An 18,570-nucleotide genomic window follows, 5' to 3' on the forward strand; every position below is an offset into this window, starting at 1 on the left:
CCAATTTAAAAGATTTGTGAGGGGAAATGTCTGCACCAATTTTTTTCAGGCGTTGTCGTCCCTCGACACTTGACTGAATCATTTGTTAAAATGGAATAAAAATGTGAAACAAAACTTGAATGTCAAAACAAAATGAACATAAAAACACACAAAGCCAATCTGCTCAACACAGACGATTTAAAACAAAGAAAACTGAAAAGCAAATGTACTTTTTATTCCAAATTATGAAAGTTACAAATATGAAACAACAAAATGAGAAAGGGAGCAAAATAAAGCAAACTGACAATGAATACAATTTCTGACATGAAATATAAGGAGGCACGTGCTCACACACAGGGGGATGGATCCAGTTTCCTACCCAATAGCCAAGAAGGGACTGAGAAGGTGAAAAGATTTGTTTCAGGTTGTGATGAACAGAAAGAAAGAAAGAGGGAGAGAGAATCAGTTCCTCAGTTCATCATTAATTCCATCTGCACCAGTCTGGCGTTTGTGTCTCCGGCCATGTTGTATGGAATCATTCCAGCAAAGGTGATCAGCGCTCGGGCCTGGCTGCGCAGTTGCTGTTAACACACACACATCACCATAAATTAACTCTGTACATCCTAAAGTGTGTTTAAACTGCTACACAGTCAATCTGGTGAAGACTTTTGGTGCGACAAGACTTTTGGTGCGACCAGACTTAGTGCATCTGGAAAGTATTCACAGTGCTTCACTTTTTCCAAATTTTATGTTACAGCCAACATAATTTTTTTGTTTGTTTTTGCAAATTTATTAAAAATAAAACTAAGAAATCAAATGTGCTCAAGTATTCACAGCCTTTGCTCAATACAAAATACAATTCAGCACCTCTCAAGCTCCATCAGGTTGATGAGGAGCGTCGGTGCACAGACATTTTCAGATCTCTCCAGAGATGTTCAATCAGATTCAGGTCTGGTCTCTGGCTGGGCCACTCAAGGACATTCACAGAGCTGTCCTGAAGTCACTCCTTTGATATCTTGGCTGTGTGCTTAGAGTCATTGGCCTGCTTAAAGATGAACCGTCGCACCAGTCTGAGGTCAAGAGCACTCTGGAACAGGTTTTCATCCAGGATGTCTCTGTACATTGCTGCGTCCATCTTTCCCTCCATCCTGACTAGTCTCCCAGTTCCTGCTGCTGAAACACATCTCCACAGCATGATGCTGCCACCACCGTACTTCACTGCAGGGATGATGCCTGGCTTCCTCCAAACATGACACCTGGCATTCACACCAGAGTTCAGTCTTTGTCTCATCAGACCAGAGAATTTTGTTTCTCATGGTCTGAGAGTCCTTCAGGTGCCTTTTGGCAAACTCCAGGCAAGCTGCCATGTGCCTTTTACTAAGGGGTGGCTTCTGTCTCGCTGCTCTACCATACAGGCCTGATTGGTGGATTGCTGCAGAGATGGTTGTCCTTCTGGAAGGTTATCCTCTCTCCACATAGGAATGCTGGAGCTCTGACAGAGTGATCATCTGGTTCTTGGTTACCTCACTGACTAAGGCCCTTCTCCCTCGATCGCTCAGTTTAGACAGGCGCCCAGCTCTAGCACGAGTCCTGGTGGATCCGAACTCCTTCCATTTACGGGTGATGGAAGCCACTGTGCTCATTAGGACCTTCAAAGCAGCAGAAATGTTTCTGGACCCTTCCCCAGATTTGTGCCTCAAGACAATCCTGTCTCAGAGGCCTGCAGACAATTCCTTTAATTTCATGCTTGGTTTTGTTCTGACATCCACTGTCAACTGTGAGACCTTATATGTAGACAGGTGTGTGTCTTTCCAAATCATGTCCAATCAACTGATTTTACCCCAGGTGGACTCTAATTAAGCTGTAAAAACATCAAGGATAATCAATGGAAACAGGATGCACCTGAGCTCAATTTTGAGCTTCCTGACAAAGACTGACTACTTATGTACCTTTAATTTCTTAGTTTTTAAATTTTTTTTAAATAAATTTACAAAAATCTAAAAAACTTTTTCACATTGCCATTATGGAGTATTATGTGTAGAACTTTGAGGAAAAAAATGAATTGCATTCATTTTGGAATAAGACTGTAATATAAAAGCTGGAAAAAGCGAAGCATTGTGATAATACTTTCTGGATGCACTGTAAGTCCTGTAAGCACACATCTGCACGTTACAGAACGATTTAGTCACATAACAAAACTGGTTAACTGGTTCATTGCCCAAGATCTACCACAGGTTTAGAGAATTGTTAAATGTGCTCTGCTAATATTTCAGATTTTAAGATATACCAGTTTCTCCTCTGTTATGTACTTTTAATGTATTGGGACACCTGCTTGTATTTTATTTACAGCTTTTATTCAGAAATATCCACACTCAGACTCACTACCCCTCCCCCGCCCCCGGAAATGAAAATCTTTAGTATTATGTATTTTAGTATTGTCATTGTTTCAGTATACTACAATACTTATTCATAGTATTTGTGTGTTTAATAATGACCTTAATAATATGTAAGGACTGTTTTCAGTAAGTTGTGTGTTACCAACCAACCAACCACTCATGTCAGGAAACTACTTTTCCCATAATACAGGGTGGTCCACAAAAACCACCCTATTTTCTTTTTGATCTCATTTTTTACTCAGATGAGATATTTTGAAAATTCTTTCACCAAACATTAGCAGAATGATGGGAGATTATGTTAATATGTTCTGTCCAGGCACCTCTTTGATGAATAACTGCAGCAACACGAACGTTGAAATTTTCGATGACTCGTCCAACCATGTCAGCTGGTATGTGCCTGATTTCCCTTCTTATGTTGACATGATTGGACGAGTCATCAAAAATTTCAACGTTCGTGTTGCTGCAGTTATTTGTCAAAGAGGAGCCTGGATAGAACATATTATCAGCTATTAATGACAGACCACCAAAAATGTTTCAATTTCTATCAGATTTGAAGGACAATCTTCCGTCATTCTGCTAATGTTTGGTGAAAGAATTTTCAAAATATGTCATCTGAGTAAAAATGAGATCAAAAAGAAAATAGGCCGGTTTTTTTGGACCACCCTGTACATTGCGGCATGTTTGTCTAAATGCTAAAACCTTCCAAATGAGTGCATTAAAAACAAATGGTTGAGGACTAAGGAGAAAATCTGCCCAAATATTTCTTCCAACATAGAAGTTGGTTACTGGTTGAAACCAAGTTGCAAAATCTTTCCTGAAAACCTAATTTTCATTAAATTTACAATTCCCCAAGTTAGTTTATTTTTAATCAAGTGTTTCTGCTTTGAGCATTCTGGCAACAAATGAAAGGGATTTGTTGGTTCTGCTGTCTTGCTTTGTGTCACCTTACAAGAAGCTTTCACTAAATTATTAAAAGATAATGGAAATTATTTTGGTATTTCTTATTGCAAAGTTGAAAGAAAACATGAATTAAAATCCCACTTCACACATCATGCCATTTTTAATACTTTTGAAAGGCTGATTTATGACATTTTAATAATTAAGGCCTTATTTTAAGGCTTAACAAACAACCTTGTAATATGCATAAATGAATGCTGATCATAAGTCATAGAAAACACCAAGATTAAGGGTGCTTTTTTTTTTACACCTCCCCAACACACACCTTTTCACTACTCCTGCTTGTTCTGCAGTTTTTAAAAAAGATCCATATATTGTCCTGTATCCAATTATGCCAGAGGACATTCCTGATACATCTACATATTTTCAAGGACAAATAAATAAATAAATAAATAAATGAAAAAATAAAACAAAATTAAAAAAAAAAAAATTAATACATGCCATAAAAAATTTGTTTCAGGAACCTGGAGGAAACCCATGAAGGCGAGGGTAAAACACACAAACAACACTCAACTATGGTCCAGGAACTATATTTTGACCCTGCTGCACTGCATTAATGTATCTCCTGATACAGTTGGGTCCATCTGTCTTCTCACCGTGTCTTTGTCTTCTATGGTCGTCTGGGGGCGTCCAGGTGTGCCTGTAGGCGAACCCTTCAGGTGCTTGTATTGTGTAAACAGTATGTTCATTGTGGCCAAAAGTACTTCAGACAGATTGTGACGCACCTGGAGACACACAGGAAGCATATAAAACTGTATGACATTAAAAAGTTTCAAAACAACAAGTAACACATTTCCTGAGAGAACATGAATATCAGAACTTGACCAAACCTCATCACTGAAGTTCCTGAAGGCAGCTACTCTCTCCTCTACACTGTCCTGACTGAGTGGAAGAAGCTTTAAATGTTCCATCACCTAACAAGGAAACAGAGCAGAACACTAACAGTGGAGTGGTACATAAACCTTATTCTAATGTCACATAATAAACAAATGTAATCAAAATGTTGGGCTGCGGGATGACATGAGAAATCAGAGGGTGTCATTTCATTTGCTGCAACATCTCATGAAAAAGGAGGCTTTTTAATATCGTTGGTGTACTCACATCATACGCTCTATCAATGTGACCTGCATGGTACTCATCAAAGAACGTCATCAGGTCTATCAGCAGGTAGAACGTACTATCGACAGACTTCTCTCCTGCTATACCCTGAGAGCGATACCTGCAAAACAAAAACTGCCAATGACAAGGAGGTTGTAATTTCCAACTCATTGATTTTAAGGACCTGTCACACCTTGACAATTAAGCCAGCGTATGCCGACTGTAGTGAAAACACTGGCATATGCGGGCAACAGCCCCGTTTCCACCGAGTGGTCTGGGTCAGTACTGCATGTATGATATGTATCGGAACAGTTACGTGTGGCTTGGATTGCGTTCCCACTGCTGACAGAACACTTTTGTTTGGCTGGTGGAACATGTAAATACTGGAGAGCATGTCATCGCGTGCGTACACTGTTGTGCGGGGTCTCTTCTCTACACGGAGGCAAAACAGAGTAATTTAACATTATATTATTATAGTCTTGGTGGATCATAGGATTTATTTTTTATCGCATCCAGACTGTTGAAGAATCGAATGATGCCTGTGGTAAACGCTGGCGTGAATGAATGAGGCACTGTGACTCAACTTTTAAGAGCCAGCATTCTCTGGTTCAGGGTGAAAAATGCACCAACCACAGAGGGACTTGTTTAAAAACGCTATGTTTCTTCAGCCGCAACAAGGAATTAAAGTATTTTCAGATGTCGTTTTCCAAAACCAGGATGCTTTATGTGGATACGTTTTCTCCAGGCTGTGATGAATTCGACTGAAACTAACATAAGATTAAGACTTTATATTTACTCCATATATGAATGGTGTTAATATATTGTGCATGCCCAAAATTCTTCAAGGTACTCGGCATAATACGTTTATCAGTGTTCTTCAATGTGCTCTTAATCTATACAAAACTTACCCAAAACTTAATACATGAATGCCCACGTATGCCAGCATTTTAATACGGTTGGCATATGCTGGCTAAATCGTCAAGGTGTGACGGAGTGTTAACACCTGTTGACACTGCCAAAATATTCAAACATTCTGTTGTACATATTAATGCATATAGACAAATTGGATAAAAACTGGCAAACGTAACTCTACATCCTGATTACATCAAATATTTTTGCTATAATGTGCATGTTTCTGTCCTTACCTTTCAGCAATGGCCACTGCAGTGTTTTTTAGCCTCTCCTTGTTAGACTGAGGAGCACTGATCTGGGCAATAACTGGACTTAACAACCTGTTCATCAACTCCAACACCTTATCTGGGTTCTACAGGTGCCAGAGGGTGGTAAAATAATAATCGAAATGATTCAGTACATTTGTATGGCATGAAAACAAAGTAAAACTTGCAGAATTAACTCTGCACATTCAGAAAAACTGCGCAGTAAGATCAGAAGGGGAAAGCTGCTCACCTTTGCCAGCTCATACAGTTTGACTGCTTCTTCAAACAAGCCCTTGTTCTCAGCTTCTTGAGCCACCTTACAGATGATAGCCCTGGTGTCCCCAGCAAACTTATCTATGACTCCAGGCTGGAGATGAGTGAGAAAACAAGCATTCATCCAAAGCAACTTTAGGCATAGTTTAGATCCGAGGTTAGCTGTGAACAGTCACATTTTAGTTGCTGGAAACTGAGTTTGTTGGGACAAGAGCTTTGCATAGTAATTAGATAGATCCTTTACTGATTTGATTGCTATCCATGACTGAGAAACTGGATTCAGCCTAACTTAAGGTCAGAACATCTATGAAGTAATAATGCACTTTGCAGAAATGGTTTTCCATTACAATAACTACCATAAGGCCGACATTTTATTTGGAACCGTTGAAAGAGAGATGCCCTCTGTACTAGCACTCACTAAACAAGTAAATTTGACACCTCGATGACTGTGCGCCAATGTCATGCCTTGAATGGTAAGTTGTACATATGCCAGTCTGACAGCCACTTTTTCTTTTTACTAGGCGTGTGAAAAATATTACATTTCATCCACAGCCACATACAAGCCGCAACCAACAATAATAAAAAAAAAATGGATCATGAGGATGAGAAAACTGCTGAACTCATCTGCAAGTATCCACATATCATAAGCTGCGAGGACTGTGACTACTGGCTGATGAAGTATGACACAGCCTAGAGGGAAGCAGAACTCCAAAGTCAGCTAATGGGAAAGCTCATGGTAGCTGTCTACATGCAATATGTCAGAATGACTGCTTAGTGACAGAGCTGGTGTTAAACACCTCAAAAATGTCACACAGGTGGAACTGAACAGATGACATACAAGAAAATGTTAAAAAAGCAAAGTGAAATATGGGGGGCCTCGCTTAAATGTTCCATTTAACAGTGTGCCTCAGGCACTCTGGCGAATGTCGAGACACTTCAGAAGCACAGCTAGAATAAAATATTTCTTTAAGTGCTTTCTGATCCATGACAGACTGAAGAGACAGCTTCACAATATGTAGGAGACGTGCTGGAGAAAGGAAAGCTTTCTGACCATGACAGATTTAAACTCTCACACTGGGAGCTGGGAAAAGAGTCAAGAAGTGACAGAAAGCAAGATTTAAAACCCACACAAAGTCTAGGGAGATGGAATTTCAAAAGCTGACATTTGGGCATCTCAACTACAAAGAACTACAGAACAAACCAGAGGAGTGAGAGGCAGACTGATCAAAGACACAAACCTACCTTCCTGCTTCCATCCTTCTCCAATCTTCCCAACAGCATATCAAACTGAATGACACAAAAATCAAATATTCCATATTAAAACATGTTATACTCAAATAACCTATCACCCACTGTAGTGGTCACTTGCATCTTCTTGCTCTATTTTTATAATAAACGTGCAAATGTGCAAAGGTTTTTAAAAGCCTGATTTGGACAGGATTAGTTTCACATGGGGGGGTAGGGGAATGCAATCACCATCAGTTCTTCAGTGAATTTAGTCCCATATAAATGTATGATTTCAGTCATTTTAAAGACTGAACACTAGATGGCTGCATTGGGATTGGGTACCATGGGACACAATCCACAGGTTAAAACTCCAACCTGCGGGCAGGAGCAAGTGGCAAAAAAAAACAAAAAACAAAACAAAACACAACAACAACAACAAAAAAACATAATATGGGTTTAGAAGCAACAGAGTCAACAAAGGGGAATAATATAAAAGTATGCATTATCCGCACGCAACTTTCATCTTAAATAGAAAATAAAAGCAGGACAAAGTCTACAAAGTCGGTGGGATGGGACACACTTGACATGTACATTGCACGGCTCTGTGCAGGGGGGGTTGAGGCCAAAGGACAATTTAAGAGGATAATAGAGAGCAACTGTTGAGACTGATCTGTTCTATCAGATAGATAAAGAAAAAAAAACAGAAAGTCATTTTCTTTTCTTTTGAAGGGTGGTGGGGGTGTGTACACTATGTTTAGTGAGTAGCTACTCACATCTACCATTTATACTGAAAATTCTCATCCCATGCAAATTAAGTACCATTATTACAGCTGATGTATAGTAAAATTACATTATTATACCTCCTGTTATCAGGCATGTCATTTGGAAATTTTTATATGCCGTATTTTCCGGTGTATAAGTCACACCTTTCAAAAATTGCCTCTTGAAGAGGAAAAAATATGCAAGTCGCAGCAGAGTGTAAGGCATACTTTTCCCCCCTGTATTATCAGATCATTCATTGGAAGTTGTTGAAGTGTACTTTTTTCTGTCAGTTATTCTTCTATTATTACAGTTTATTTTGTTTCATGTTTTGATTCCTGGGAATAACCTTGTTTCAAAATGACCCTTTTGTATTTTGAAGCCTAATCTGACTGCACTCAGTGGATGTTTTTCATCTCTGTATACAGCGTTGATGGAATAAACAAATAAGGCTATATATAGAGACTATTACTTGCATAGAGCATTCACAGATGCCACTGCTACTCAGAGATCTTCCTACACCAGGGTTACTTTGGACTTACACACAGGAAAGGTGCTAGTTTTATAGCAGAGCCACCACTTTTACCACTTGATCAGTCTACTCGCTCATTACAGTTCATACAAAAAGAGCAAAAATTTGAATTATATGATGTGCCACCACCAGAAGCAGGACAATGACATCTGCACAATTCTAGTCATGTCTGTCTCAATATCTTTAGCATCTGGCAAGAAACTCAGGGGCAGCACAGACGTAAACAAAGAACTTGAACAGCTGGAGCAGCAGAACAAAACAGAAAGCAGCAACATTTATCACAATGCTGCAACCTCTTTCTTTCATGTTAGCTCACACTCAGTCATCTGGAAAATAATTACAATTTTCCAATGGATCAGATTTGTAATTGTTTTCCTACTGTCACGGATTTGGTTGATCAGAACAGTATGAAGCTAACGAGGCTATTATGAAAGCATTTGTCTTTCCACGAGCAACCAGTTTTTTTGTGCAAAAATACAGAATAAATAACGTGACTTCTAATGCCATTAGGATTAAAATGTGCACGATCTGATAGTCACTCTAAGATAACATAACATAATGGCCTATTTATTTTCCTCATTGTTTCTGGTCAATTCACCTGCACTGTCTAAACAGATATTCCAACATGCTGAATTTTGTGACTCTGCAACCAAATGACATGCCTAAAATATAAAACAAATTGTGTCCGAAGAAGGCTAAAATAACGTTTCTCTACAGATCCGCTGCAGGTGTCTTGAATAATTCAGGCTCACTCACCTCTCGGCTCTCAATAACAAGTTCACTGACACAGCGCATGAACATGTTCTCTCCCTGGCTGTCCTTCTCTTTGCTGCGGAAACCCATACAGCATGGATAAAAGAAAACCGGCATCATGGTGAATGTCAGCACAGGCTAGATATAAGCAGTACTTCCAGTTCATCACATCTCTTCCATCAACTTCACAAAGCTTGCATAAGCTACTTTCTATACACGTATCACATTTATGTTTTTATCATACTCAAACACTTTAAAAGGTACATTTTACCTTCTTTCAATGTATGGAACAGAAACAATATTTTCATTTTGTAGCACAGTGAAAAACAGATCCAAATCACCCAAATCTTAATATCAGCCATATAGCGCATATGCAAAAAAAAAAAAGTGGCAACATATAAGACATGAAGGTGTTGCCTTTCTTACCGTAAGAAATAAAAGTACTGCAGAGCTTCCCGTGGGTCAGTGGACTCAAACTTGCGAGTGTAGAGCATAAGCAGACGGATAAAATTCAGGCGACGTACCATGGGAGGGTCACCGGCTTCTTGACTTACTGAACACATACAAATTTTCACAAAACATTATGTTCAAAAAACACACTGATTCAAGGTAGTTTCTGCTAAACTCTTAAAAAAAGAAGAATAAAGTGATCATACACAGCTGAGCACTTTGGCCAGATGACTTCAGCAACAACCGGAGCTCATACAGAACTAGCGCCACATGCACAGCATGACTCCTCAGTTGCTCGACACGAAACAAGAAGGCGACAGCCGCCTCAAACTGAGCCGTCAGGAACAACACCTGGAAATACAGGAAGGGATGCTGGCTTGCTAAGAAATGGGACTCCCCTGTCAGACAGAAGAGAAAAAAAAAACAAAACAAAACAAAACAAAACAGATGAGGGACACAAAAATCAAAAACGATCACATAAAGTGTTTAACAATTGGTGTGAGGATCGACAGTTTCTATATCCTGAAAAACCTTCCTGAATATTTACATTTTGCATAATCACATTAAAAGCAAACATCTGAACATCACAATATGCGTATTAGTGAACTGTTTATTACAGTACACAGCTCATAGTTCTGTACATGTAAAATACTGCATTTTTTCAGTTTCTCATTTCTTTGTTTTACCCCAAAACTCTAATGGTCAGACTTGTTTCTAACCATTTGAAAAGGACGCGGCTACACATATGAGACAATTACACACACTGGTGCTCTGACACACTGAGCAGCTACAAGACCTAGTAACCAAGTATGGCCATACCGGGATGAACAGAACTACCGTATTGTACCCATTTTTAACTTTCTGTGTGTATGACACAAGATCTCACTTAATTTCCTCCATATCACATACAATTTCTTTTCAAGTTCAACATGATGACAAGTTCTACAAAAACATCAAGAATTTTACATCATTAGAGTTTTTTAAACAAAACTTCTCAAAATGTTGAAATCTCTATATCACATATCCGTAAAAAGCCAACACAGAATGCATTATGTCATCAACATGTGTGATGTTTTCAAGTCAGCAGAACTCCCAGACACTTAGCAGTGCCAAGCAATTATGCTTTATTTCTACATAGGTATACCAGAACCCCACACAAATTTATCCAATTTTGGAAGAGTGTGACCATGAAGGCTCAGAGAGGAAAGGGAGGTGTGTGACTACAAAAAAAAAAAAAAACACGGCTCTGCTTGTAATTCTCAGGGGGAAAGCTGCGGCACGGACACGGGACTTGAAACAGTTACCACCCCTTCATGGTTGCGATGTCTATACTTACCTGCTTATTGACTTGGACAAATGAAAGAATCGAGAAACACAAATGAGATAACGTCTATCTGATGTTTACTGACCGTTATGTCAAACTTGCAACTAACCAACCCAACGAAGTCACGTGAAGCCCAAGCAGTGTTAGACAGCAGCACAACATTCTATGTGGTTCCTATGTGCCACTTCACAGGTAAAATGAGCATAATGTGGTTGTGATGCAAGGTATGTTCTTATGGCTTAGTTTGATCAAATTCTGTCAGATGAATTGACAAAATGAATGCATGTGTACATGTGTTTACGCTGGCTTTCTGAAAACCTGCATGGGTTACAATGCAATTGCTATGGAAGTAGGGCTAACTGCAAAGCTCAGCAAAACAAGGCAATAATAGTAGTGCAGCCGCTATGTTGGTTTGTAGGTGACTTGTGCTATGGAAAATCTAATTTTCACGCATGCACGCACACACACCTTCAACCGCTTAGTCCTATTAAGGGTCATGGGGAAATTCAATTTTCAATTCAATTTATTTATACAGCTCCAAATCACAACATAAGCTTCCCCAAGGTCCTACACATGAGTAAGGTCAAACCTTACCCACCCAGTAGTAGTACTCCAATGCATTGTTAATCACCACATGGCACTACTGTGTTCTGTCATACCCGCTCAGAATGTTGAAGCACCCCTGGGCGGAAATGTCTCATACCTGAAGCCACATCCAAATAACCCAGGAAAATTAACATTAAAATAGGTGAGAGTTTAAATGCTGCCTTTTTTCATATTTTTGTGCAGGTACTTAGTCATCAAGTTTTTTAATTAAAATCCTTAATCCCCTTGCTGGCTGAAAGTTTTAGGAATAGAACCGGGTGGACCACGTCAGCCATTTTATAGCCTTATCTCAGAGTAGCAGGACTTTAGTTCACAAAGCACGAACATAAGAGAAAGATGAAGGGAGGAAGAGAGATGAAGGGAACAAAGGGATGAAGGAGCAGAGATAAGAGCGTTGCCGCATGAGAATGAACAAACGAACATGTAGGGAGAGAACAAGTGTGGAGAGAATCAAGAAATGGGACAAAAGGAAACAACAGCGTTATGCTGAAGGTGTGAGTAGACAAATTTAAGAGGAATAAATGATAAAAGGACAAGACAGCAGTAAGTCAAATGAGTGACAAAGTCTGAGGGGAAAGTCGTGCCAGTATGGAAAGAAACAAAAAAAAAAAAAGAGAGAGGGTGAGGGATCTGCACCCTGCTGTGAAGCAAGATGGATGGCAACAAGGCGAACTATGCTGCGCCAACCGAAGGAAACGGAGGGAGAGAAGAACAGAATGAGGCTTCAGGCTACGCAACCCACCAAGCAAAGGACGGGCGAACACTACTGAAAGAGAGTGACACAAAAGTGTGTGAGAGCGCAAAGAAGAGTGCTGTCGATAACTCAATGAGCATGGGGAAAAACTGCAGGAGAGAAGACTTCACCATCCAAGGCTTGTGTGTTGGTCTGAAAATTATTTAAATTCTGGTGTGGGAGGCATAGATGCATTTATTTTTTAATGTACGATATCCCTTTTGGCAAATTCTTCTCAGGTTATCTATGCGGGTGCCAACGGTCGACACAAAAAAGAAGAGAACGCGATGAGGCTGCATCACAGATAATAAAAGTGTGATTCCACCACCCACTCCCCTTTATTTTCTGAAGCTGAAACACAGAGAAACAGAACAAAACAGGCGCAATTGCTTACCATAATCCTCCAGCAGCTGTTTCTGTAGTTGGGACAGGGTCATTCTGTCCTGTGGAGAGCTGCTGCCGTCATCATGAAAACACACCTGGTTCAACTGCAGGAACAGGAAATAACACGGCGCACAACATACAACGCGTAAATGCTAAAAAGGCAGCTGAACCCAACAAATTTCCAACAATCATTCTATTGTCCTGTAGAAATGACACTTTACTGCAGTCTAAAAAATGTTTTCAACACCCAAGACAGCAACTGACCCAACTTAAAATTATCACACAATGTAAAACACTCCAAATAAATTACAGATTTTCTGGAGTATAAATCGCACTGTCACAAAATCAAGTTGCACCTTTTTCCCCCCTGTAGTGTTAGCTTTTTAAATTTGGGATTTATTCTTTTTTTTTTTTTGTTTAGTATTTTGATTCATTCAAAATCCCTATAAAAATTTGTATGTATGTGTGTGTGTGTATATACAGTGAGGAAAATAAGTATTTGAACACCCTGCAATTTTGCAAGTTCTCCCACTTAGAAATCATGGAGGGGTCTGAAATTTCATGTTAGGTGCATGTCCACTGCAAGAGACATAATAAAAAAAAAATAAAAAAAAATCCGGAAATCACAATGTATGATTTTTTAATAATTTTTTTTGTATGTTACTGCTGCAAATAAGTATTTGAACACCTACAAACTAGCAAGAATTCTGGCTCACACAGACCTGTTAATTTTTTTTTAAGAAGCCCTCTTATTCTGCACTCTTTATGGCCCAGTCACACGGCACACGACGATTCCTGAACGAAGGGGAAGAAGTAAAAAACGTCATAATTCGTTGAGAAAAGGTGGACGAAAGAGCTTTTATCACCGAACAGTCTGCGAAGCAAGAGCGCAAAAGGGACGAAAGAGGAAATGAACAAAACCAAAGCTCACGATCTCGACGAAACGCACCTGGAGCCACAGCTGGAGCAGTGTGTGTCTGCCTCTCTGCGTTCCAGCACTCGGCCCTGGGACGGAGCTCATAGCACCTGGAGAAACTGCAACTAGAAGCTGTGGAGATCTGTGTGCACATCAGTGGACCACCTGCTCTGGTTCCTCGTCCAGAACAAAAGAGGGATCATGTCCAACATTATCAGAATCCACATTGTCTGTTGACATGCTGCGCGCTCCGTCTTCCTCCAATTAAAAAAAAAAAGTGCGCCGTGGTCACTGCTGTATCACAGTATTATGTTCTAAGCCATATATATTTATTTATAACAGAAAACTGTCAAAAGGGAGAATAAATATAAATATAAGTGTAAAGAAGTTTGAATATATCAGAACAGTAAATTAATCAGTGCGTGTGAACGGGCGCATTGACTCACATGTGCGGTTATTCCACCAGCTGATCACTGATCCACAACGTGAATTCTGTCTTCCAGAACAGCTCTTTATATAATCATTTCGATTGATTTACCTGTTGCCACATGTACAGAAGGACTGGACTGTCATTCCTACACTCATATTGTTATATCTAATAAAAATAATAAGCGCACGCAGGAGCTCCTGCTGCCGCTGATGCTGCATTCAATTACCGTCGGAAAGTACACAACTTTTTTTGTTGTTTCAAATTCAACAGTTGCTTGTAGCACAATAATTAATTATATCCACACAAAAGATTAATTTTGGCCTATGTAAGGTGCTTGAGCCCACTGAGGCTGCCCCCCCCCACACAGATCAAAAAAATCCAAGCAAGCAGGCGGAGCTTGCCTGTAATTTCCGATGTACATGAACGCAGCAGCAGCCTCAGCCTCTGCGCTGTGTGAAAACGTTCAGCTGCTCCAACGAAGTCAAATTAAACAATAACGTTACAAAAACTACACAAACGCTTAAAAAACGTCAAGAACGACAGCAAAACAGACACAGACGAATTGAGGTTTTCGTTGCCCTTCGTTCAAAATTTTCAACAGTTTAAAAATCCTGACGAAGCGCCCGCTGCAGGAACGAGGCTGCGTGAAGGTTAAACGATGCCAAGGACAGTCAACAAAGGTCCAGATTTCTTGTTTCGTCAGGTCTTCCTCACCCTTCGTTAAGTGTCGACTGGGCCTTTACCTGTATTAATTGCACCTGTTTGAACTTGTTACCTGTATAAAAGACACCTGTTCACACAATCAATCACACTCCAACCTGTCCACCATAGCCAAGACCAAAGAGCTGTCTAAGGACAGCAGGGACAAAACTGTAGACCTGCACAAGGCTGGGATGGACTACAGGACAACAAGCATGCAGCTTGGTAGAAGACAACAACTGTTATGATTATTTATTAGAAAGTGTAAGAAATACAAGATGACTGTCAATCTCCCTCGGTCTGGGATTCCATGCAAGATCTCACTTTGTGGGGTAAGGATGATTCTGAGAAAGCTCAGAACTACACAGGAGGACCTGGTCAATGACCTGAAGAGAGCTGGGACCACAGTCACAAAGATCACATTAGTAACACATGATGCTGTCATGGTTTACAATCCTGCAGGCAGGTCCCCCTGCTCAAGCCAGCACATGTCCAGGCCCGTTTGAAATTCACCAGTGACCATCTGGATGATCCAGAGGAGGCACGGTAGAAGATTATGTGGTCAGATGAGACCAGAATAGAGCTTTTGGAATCAACTCCACTTACCATGTTTAGAGGATGAGAACAACCCCAAGAAAACCATCCCAACCGTGAAGCATGGGCGTGGAAACATCATACTCTGGGGGTGCTCTTCTGCAAAGGGGACAGGACGACTGCACCGTATTGAAGGGAGGATGGATGGGGGCATGTATTGTGAAATTTTGGCAAACAACCTCCTTCCCTCAGTAAGAGCACTGAAGATGGGTCATGGCTGGGTCTTCCAGCATGACAATGACTCCATACACACAGCCAGGGCAACTAAGGAGGGGCTCCATAAGAAGCATTTCAAGGTCCTGGAGTGGCCTGGCCAGTCTCCAGACCTGAACTCAATAGAAAATCTTTGGAGGGAGCTGAAACTCTAAACATGAAAGATCTAGAGAAGATCTGTATGGAGGAGTGGACCAAAATCCCTGCTGCAGTGTGTGAAAACCTGGTGAAAAACTACAGGAAACGTTTGACCTCTATAATTGCAAACAAAGGCTACTGTACCAAATATTAACATTGATTTTCACAGGTGTTCAAATACTTATTTGCAGCAGTAACATACAAATAAATGATTAAAAAAAAATCATACATTGTAATTTCCAGATTTTTTTTTTAGATTATGTCTCTCACAGTGGACATGCACCTAAGATGAAAATTTCAGACCCCTCCATGATTTCTAAGTGAGAGAACTTGCAAAATCGCAGGGTGTTCAAATACTTATTTTCCTCACTGTATATTAAATAAATAATTAAGTTGCATCGGAGTACAAGTGATAGCTTGTTTGTTTTTTTTCGCTCATTTGGGTGATCCTGTGATAGTTAAAAATAAATAAAAAAATAAGTAAAATATATCAAATCTGAGACTTATATTAAAGAAAATATGGTAAGCATACGCAGATCTGGTTTGTGTCTCAGACTGGGTCTTGGGTCATCAAACCCAAGTGAATATATGAAGCCCTGCAGTCTGAAAACGTATTCACCAGAAAAGATATATAACAGTGATATATTTACCAAGTCCCTTGAGTATCATGGTTAAAAATAAAAACTTGGGATTAGTAAATTATGAAGAAAAAATATTTATGTGGAAGAAAAACACTTCACACTCAAGTTATTTTCAATCCTGTAGTGGACTGTCAATTCAATATGTAAGAAAAGGCCATAAACAGAAATAATGTGAGTGGATGAAAAACATGGGTACTAATATATGCATATAAAATGAAAAAGTGAGAACAATACATAAAATCTGTGCTGTACCTTAAGCCAGAGGTAGTCTTCAGTCTTGTCTGCCACCTCCCCGTGGTTATCACTAACGTCACATTTCCCTATCAGGCAGTAGACCGCTCTCTTGTAGGGGTCAGTGCTGTTCCTCAGCACTCTGCGGTAGTGGAGGCGAAGCTTGTTCTCTGAAGCTGGAGAAAGGCTGTATGAAAAAATTGAGGGGAGACAAAAATGATGACAGGAAAATGGAAAAGAGGGGAGAAATGATTGTACAACTTGACCTTCCTTAAGCTACACAGACATTTTAACATATGAAGAAAAAAAAAATGAAGGTCGAAGGTGGAGGATCGGGCTCACCGTCTGTCAGGACTGTTCATGTACTCGTGAAACCAGCTCTTGAAGTCTCCCAGCTGGTGCTGCACTCTGTTCACCACCTGCATGACTGCATGCATGTCTCCACAGCGCAGGCAGTAGTAAATCACAGCCCACACTGGGTGGCCCTCTACCTCACCATCCTGTTACACAAATACATAAAAAAGGTCATCACAATATGCTAATAACCTAGGCTTAATTATTTATGAATGCTCCAATGAATTAAAAAAGGACCAAGGCCCCATATTGTGTTTTTGGCTCCTGGCTTAAATATTGTGATCTCTGATACATGCATTTATCTCTTCTAGATTGGATTATTGCAATGCGCTATTTTCTGGTTTACCGCAGTACAGCATTGGGGTGTTCAGTTGGTTCAAAATGCTGCTGCCAGACTTTTGACACGAAGCAGAAAGTTTGACCACATTACACCAATTTTGGATTCCCTTCACTGGCTTCCTGTCTCTACGAGATCAGATTTTAAGGTTCTGTTACTGGTCTATAAAATTGTTCATGGGCTGGCACAGCCCTACCTGGTTGACCTGGTTGAGCCCTACGTACCGGCTCGGGCCCTGCATTGGCAGGGTGCAGGATGTCTCTGTGTTCCAAGGGTGAATAAAAAGTCTGCAGGTCACAGAGCTTTCCCTTATTGTGCCCCTGCTCTGTGAAACGATCTTCCTGCACAAATAAGGCAGTCTGAATCTGTGGAGACTATTAAGTCGAGACATAAGACTCATTTGTTCTCCCTGTTTTATCGTGAGTATATTAAGATATTATGTATTTTATTCTTTTTATTTTTTATGGTTTTGCTCTTTTATTATGTTTTAAATCTATTTTGAGTTCTTTTTTGAATTGTGTCATGTGAAGTGCCTCAAGGCAACCTTGTTGTGATTTGGCGTGACATAAATTAATAAATATGAAATTTGATTGTGGTCGGTAAATCATGGGACAGTTTGTGGAGTCACAGGCTTCCACAGGCTTTCAGCAGAGAGACACCCAAAATATGGCCAAAACACTTCCCAGCATTCACCAGAAAAAAGAAATAACACCCAACATATGTTACCTGCATGCCAGGCAAGGGTCCCGGTAGTTTAATGTTGAGGAAGCTGCGGACTAGCTGGTATGTTCCTGGGATGCCACCAAGCTGAGCTTGGTGTAGATTTCCAAACACAGTCACCATAGTGTGGTTCTTGTAACTGGGGAGAGAAGAGACACTAAGTGAGTCAGTGTAGCTCAAATACGGACAACCTACAGGTCAGCTTGGTTAATACCTTCACATCTACCCTTCAAAATGACAATGAAAACCTATCTCGTAAAGACAAGATGGGTTCACACAGATTAACACAGAGGTGAAACAATTTATTTCATTTGGATCCCACCACACATCTCATCCCACACACAAAAAAGAACAAAATAAAACTGCCTATTTTTAAATCAAGTAACCTCTAAAGGTTCTGGTTTTGCATAATTTCTAAATACAGTAGTGTTCAGAATAATAGTAGTGCTATGTGACTAAAAAGATTAATCCAGGTTTTGAGTATATTTCTTATTGTTACATGGGAAACAAGGTACCAGCACTGGACTTTGCTGGGGATTCTTGCAAATAAATTAGCTTCACACAGGCATCTTCTAACTGTCACAGCACGTACATGTAACTCCAGACTGTCTCTGATCATCCTGGAGCTGATCAATGGGTAAGCCTTTGCCATTCTGGTTATTCTTCTGT

The 18,570-nt window shown here is 40.0% G+C and overlaps 1 protein-coding gene across 4 annotated transcripts in view; it reads right to left on the reverse strand.

Annotated features, from left to right (window-relative positions):
* Positions 1-201: 201 nt before the first annotated feature.
* nup93 (nucleoporin 93) overlaps positions 202-18,570 on the reverse strand; it is a 76,837-nt gene continuing 58,468 nt past the window's right edge. For 3 of the 4 annotated variants that reach the window (XM_034176936.1, XM_034176939.1, XM_034176940.1), the window contains 14 exons: positions 17,908-18,040; positions 16,833-16,990; positions 16,512-16,677; positions 12,639-12,732; positions 9,788-9,979; positions 9,558-9,684; positions 9,135-9,207; positions 7,103-7,147; positions 5,838-5,954; positions 5,576-5,694; positions 4,434-4,551; positions 4,163-4,246; positions 3,929-4,057; positions 202-560 (listed from right to left, as the gene is read on the reverse strand). In XM_034176936.1, the coding sequence (XP_034032827.1) occupies positions 450-560; positions 3,929-4,057; positions 4,163-4,246; positions 4,434-4,551; positions 5,576-5,694; positions 5,838-5,954; positions 7,103-7,147; positions 9,135-9,207; positions 9,558-9,684; positions 9,788-9,979; positions 12,639-12,732; positions 16,512-16,677; positions 16,833-16,990; positions 17,908-18,040 (1,666 nt within the window). In that variant the 3' untranslated portion in view covers positions 202-449. The remainder of the gene's footprint in view (positions 561-3,928; positions 4,058-4,162; positions 4,247-4,433; positions 4,552-5,575; positions 5,695-5,837; positions 5,955-7,102; positions 7,148-9,134; positions 9,208-9,557; positions 9,685-9,787; positions 9,980-12,638; positions 12,733-16,511; positions 16,678-16,832; positions 16,991-17,907; positions 18,041-18,570) is intronic. The other variant, XM_034176937.1, reaches the window with a different exon arrangement.

The sequence above is a fragment of the Thalassophryne amazonica genome, chromosome 8 (genome assembly GCF_902500255.1).
Source record: "Thalassophryne amazonica chromosome 8, fThaAma1.1, whole genome shotgun sequence".
Lineage (NCBI taxonomy): Eukaryota > Metazoa > Chordata > Actinopteri > Batrachoidiformes > Batrachoididae > Thalassophryne > Thalassophryne amazonica.